General features: G+C 36.9%; 1 protein-coding gene across 1 annotated transcript in view; it reads right to left on the bottom strand.

Moving 5' to 3' along the window:
- Window positions 1-3,977: 3,977 nt before the first annotated feature.
- Window positions 3,978-5,000, bottom strand: part of LOC125043393 — a 16,182-nt gene continuing 15,159 nt past the window's right edge. Inside the window, exons 3-5 of the mRNA XM_047639496.1 lie at window positions 4,974-5,000; window positions 4,719-4,882; window positions 3,978-4,609 (exon numbers count right to left, since the gene is read on the bottom strand). The exon at window positions 4,974-5,000 is cut by the window's right edge and continues 128 nt beyond it. Coding sequence (XP_047495452.1) covers window positions 4,537-4,609; window positions 4,719-4,882; window positions 4,974-5,000 — 264 coding nt within the window. The 3' untranslated portion in view covers window positions 3,978-4,536. The remainder of the gene's footprint in view (window positions 4,610-4,718; window positions 4,883-4,973) is intronic.

Here is a 5,000-nt window from a genome sequence, read left to right as displayed (position 1 = left end):
GCGGCCAGCCTCTCATCTTGTATTACATTATAAGTATTAGCTAGGCACATATAAGCAGGCTTTAAAACGTTTGCGATGATCTTATAGCTGTAAATTGCCCTTCAAGTTATTAAAAAAAAAAAAAAAAAAAAAATGCGGCACCCCTTGTTCTCCAGATAGTGCATATAGACCTGGTCCAATGGGTAATAATCAGGTTTCACAGTCAGATGGATGTATTCCTAACTAAACGGATCAAGGCCACATTGTTAGAGCTGCTTTAGTGTAATTGTCCGTACTCTGGCAATCTGCAGGTATTCGAAAGATATTCGTGATATTAGAAGTGGTCAGTATTATTCAATAAGGAATTTGTGATATTGAACACTGAAACTCTTCTAAGAATTCCTGTATAACAATGGTTGATCTACAATGATATATCAGATGAAATTGCACATCAGCACCTCACTGGCTGGATTGCTATTAACTTTCTCCAGTGTATTGGAAAATGGTCGTTTTTATGCAAATCCATGTTTTATTCATGTTGATCTACAGTATTAGAGAATGTTCCAGTGAATTTGGAAGTGAGTTAGTATGTCAGCAATATTACTTCCAAACTGCATCTCCCCAGATGGGAAGCCGATCAGTAAAGTCTTCCAAAATGGCAAATCATGTGCTAAGATCACTAAAAGTTTGGTAGATGAGTGCTTCAGTGTATGATCTCACCAGGCCTATCCTGCCGTTGTCATCTGCTGTGTTGTCTGCAAGATGAGCAAGAGGCAGTGGTGTAGCCGGTATTGAATATGTGTTAGTTTTATGTTGAACTGTTCTGTGGTTTTATACATCATTGATCAAGCACAAACGGTAAAGAAGCAAGGTGCATTGCAGAATTTTGTATACAAAAGTTTCTTCCTTTTTCTGGTGTAATGTAGTTATTACCCGCCAATGAGCTATATGATCAGTGTTCGTACATTAGATTTACATGTTTTTCAGGGAGATTTAAGATTTCTCTAGTTTTGTCGACTAGGCTAGATAAATCTATAAGAAATTGCAATTCCTCTCATTCTTTAGGCAGATATCTTTCCTGCTGAGGTATTAACAGCTGAGTGCAATGCATTTTCTTTAGGCTGTGCCTTTTCTGCATCTTCAGTTTTATTGGAATGTTCTCCACTTGTTCGACCTCTTGCTCTCTAATTTACAGGGGAATTCTAGAAGATCGATGACAACTAGCATTTTTTTCAAATAAAGTTTGTCCTACAGTTTTACCTTGCAATTTTTTCGTATTTATTTTCATATCCACAAATGAAGAAACATGTACACACAGTTAAACTGAAATCATGTTGCCATAACAGAAACTGAATAAAAGCATGACGTTTCAAGCCGGTATAGGTAGACTATATATATATATATATATATATATATATATATATATATACATGTATATATATGTGTATATATATAAATATATATATTTATATATATATATATATATATATATATATATATATATATCGTCAAGAATATTTAGCAGATAGAAAGACTGTGTGAACAAAAGCTGAATTACACTTAATGCAGTTCTTGTTCCTTCACACAAGGACGGTTAAGGCTTAATCAATCCTGACATATTAGGCCATTTATTAATCAAGATAGCTTCTAATATCATTCTTTCATATGGATTAATACATGTGCTAAATTCATGTCGAACAAATTGCAAATAGAACAACGAAGAACAAGAAAGCACCAAAAATAGCATAAATACCAAAAGTGTCAGGAACACCGTTAGCTCCATTGTGGGTCACCAAAGTTTACCAGAGTTACACAATGTGCCAGGATTGGTAAACAAATAAATGGCAATTATCACTGAGCAACAGATTGAGGACATCTGGCAATATAATAATATACCTATTATATCAAAAGGGAACCGTATACTCTGGCTTAGGGGATATATAATAGCTTAGTCCATTTTATAACGAAGTATAAACTGGCTTATTAGTTGTAGAATTAGATTACTGAGTTTCTGTAAAAATAATTGAAATCTGAGCAGTCCATAGTCCAGATAATAAAACACATATCTAAACTTAATCGAACCTGGAAGGAGAACGGACACAAAGAGCTCTGATTCAAACATCTCCAAGTATGGATTTGCGAGCCAAAATGGTAATGGGCGAGCAACCGAGATACATGCTGAAATAAAGAGGGGGTAAGGGTTAGACAAGTCATTTTATCATCTACGGGGAGATGTGGATATAATTGATTTTATCGAAAATTACTTTTTATTTTTGGAATCTCTGTTGGCTTTCATAATCAAAATGTTATGGTGAGTTTGAATGATATAGCAGTTTCAAATGACCTGGGCAGACCACCACTATCGTCAAACAAATCAAGAATGGGATTTCTCATGACAACTTCAAGTTATAATTTGTTTCGCTGCAAAGTCTTTTACATCATCCAAACAGTTATTCACATCGGGCTTGATGGCAAACGATAATCCAAACCTAAAAATTTGGTCTCATAAAAGCATGTAAAACGATAAATTTGTGTCCGAGTTGGTGACCGAAAATTTGGAGCACGTGTTACACAGAGAAGGATTATTAACTTTATTGCAGAAAGATCTTTGATAATAACTTATGAGAGAATACCTATGTACTGCATTGAGTAAAAGATTGTTTAATAACTGAACCGGTGTAAAATTTTCAATCAGTCTAGGCTACTTAAAGACTTCCCTGCTCCTCAATCCCTTGGTATCGTGTGTTTGTGTTCATGTGTGTGTGTGTGTGTGGGGGGGGGGGGGGGTCACTCCTGTCTTGGACCCGCCCTCGCCTCAACAAATTTTGCAGGGTCTTTTCTTCTACCCCTTTCCTTTTCCCTCTCTTCGTCATCCCCGTCTGTCCACTTATCCTTATCCTATTAATTAACTAATTTTTACCTTTTTTCGCCATAATACTTTATCATAATGGTATATGACCTTTGATGTGAAGCACATTCATTTGTTTTAACCATTAACCATTTTGTAAGTCCACAAACGTAGCTCTATAAAAAAAATCTTACCCGGAGGCTTCACAAATAGAAAATAAAATCCGTATCTAGAACTATAGAAGTAATAGCCAACTGAATGAACTGAAACTATTTTTCTTTTCCTCCTGGATGAATCTAGTAACGGAGGAAGTAACGCGTAGACATGAAGTTGAGGCGAATTTGTTCTTGCAGTCCAGATATAACTATTATCTTGATTATTGACAGGAATTTCAGCAAACGTGTAGTTGACCTTATCCCAGTTGTATATGATGTGGGGTAATCATTGAGGCCTATTTCATTGTGCTATTTCTTTGCCTTCAGTCATATATTTGTTTTTTAAATGTTCCAAAAGCTTTGGGCAGCTCAATGAACACTCGCCTTCCATTGGAATAAAATGACCTTCTGCAATGCACGCACAGAACAGAGAGACACAAGGGCCGACTCAAACAGTTCGAAAGATGTAAGAATCATACAGGCGGAAATCAGCTATGTATTCTGACGATACTGTTTTGTGGGGATAATAATAAGTGATTCTTGGAATATCATAATAAGGTAATTGTAAATATCTGGTTTCCTTTGATGAACCTTTGATACAAAGCTGCATCCATCATCGGAAATGGTAAAATAAGAGAAAGAAGAGTAGAGAGCATTGCTTTGCTTCAGATTCCAGTGATTATTGCTTTCCTTATGACCCTGACCACGATGTGTTCATGTCCCCTAGCTAGTCTGATTTGCTGTTCAAGCTTACGCAGTAACTCTTGTCTAGTTTTCACCGTACGTCTTTTCCTAAAACAAAAAAAAAAAAAAAAAAGCAGGTTTTGGCATTGGCATTTTATTTTTCTAACCCGATTTTATGCTTAAAGCAAGTTAGACTTTCTGTCACTGCCATATGGTTTACGAAAAATCCTTATTCATGCCTAGACAGTGGGGATATATTAATGAAGTAAATGTTTTTTGCCTCCTATTGCATATAATACAGAAAGACAAGCTATTGTTGAGTATCTTATTTTTTTGTTCAGAACAATCAGTATTACATCTTTATCTATACTTGGTATTGCGAGTAACATTTTACATAAGTGTTTCACAAATGCTATAAAGGGAGCTCAACACATTATCTAAGTTTCACTACATTTTAAACTGGCATTAGACATTCAGTATAATGCTCGTCATCTGTTATCTTGCAAATACTTTATTGTACCCGTTGTATTAATTAGATTACAGTGCATGGTATTCGTCTCATTATCTGCACTGAGGCATTCAACTTAACATCTTTGGGAAGATGGCAAGCTGGTAAGATGCCTTAGTCTTTAATGTAACGAAGTAAGGCCTATGATGTTTGCATTTCAGAAGCCGAGTTCACATGTTAAGCAATGCATCTGTAAGATTAGTTGTCCTCTTCCTTCCTTTTTTGTGTGTGCGTGTATGTATGTGTGTGTGTGTGTGTGTGTGTGTGTGTGTGTGTGTGTGTGTGTGTGTGTGTTCGTATGTTCGTATGCATCTGTAAAAGGTACGGGTAGATTCAGATAATTGCTTTTAGGTTGGGGAAACTTAAGCTTGTTCGAAGTCGATGTCGCTGTATGGAGGGAGGTCCCTTTTGCTTGGCGACTCCGGCATCTTGACTCTGCAGATATATATCAAAATGCATTATTCTATCGCGTAAATGCTGGTGCTGTATCCCATTCTTCGAATAGTAAGTAGTAAATAAAATACTTCTGATTGTGTAAACTCACTGCTCTGGCTCAGATTCCTTCTTCTTCTTCCTGCAGCAGCGCCAGATGCAGCCGTGATCGTCCTGGCCCTTCTTGTTACCGCAGCAGTCGCCGTCGTGGCGGCAGTACCACATGACCAAAGCCAGGACTATGATCATAACCGACAGCGTCCCCCACAACTTCACCTGAAGGAGTAATGGACTCAGGTATTTCAAGAGGAAGTTCTGAAGTCTAAGCGAGAGAAAGACGACTTTTCATACAAGTACGAAGACAGACCTGGTCCCATATTGCCACATCAGTGTC

The sequence above is a fragment of the Penaeus chinensis genome, chromosome 33, assembly GCF_019202785.1.
Source record: "Penaeus chinensis breed Huanghai No. 1 chromosome 33, ASM1920278v2, whole genome shotgun sequence".
Classification (NCBI taxonomy): Eukaryota; Metazoa; Arthropoda; class Malacostraca; order Decapoda; family Penaeidae; genus Penaeus; species Penaeus chinensis.
Note: the sequence above shows the minus strand (reverse complement) of the source record. Positions and strands in the feature narration are given on the sequence as shown.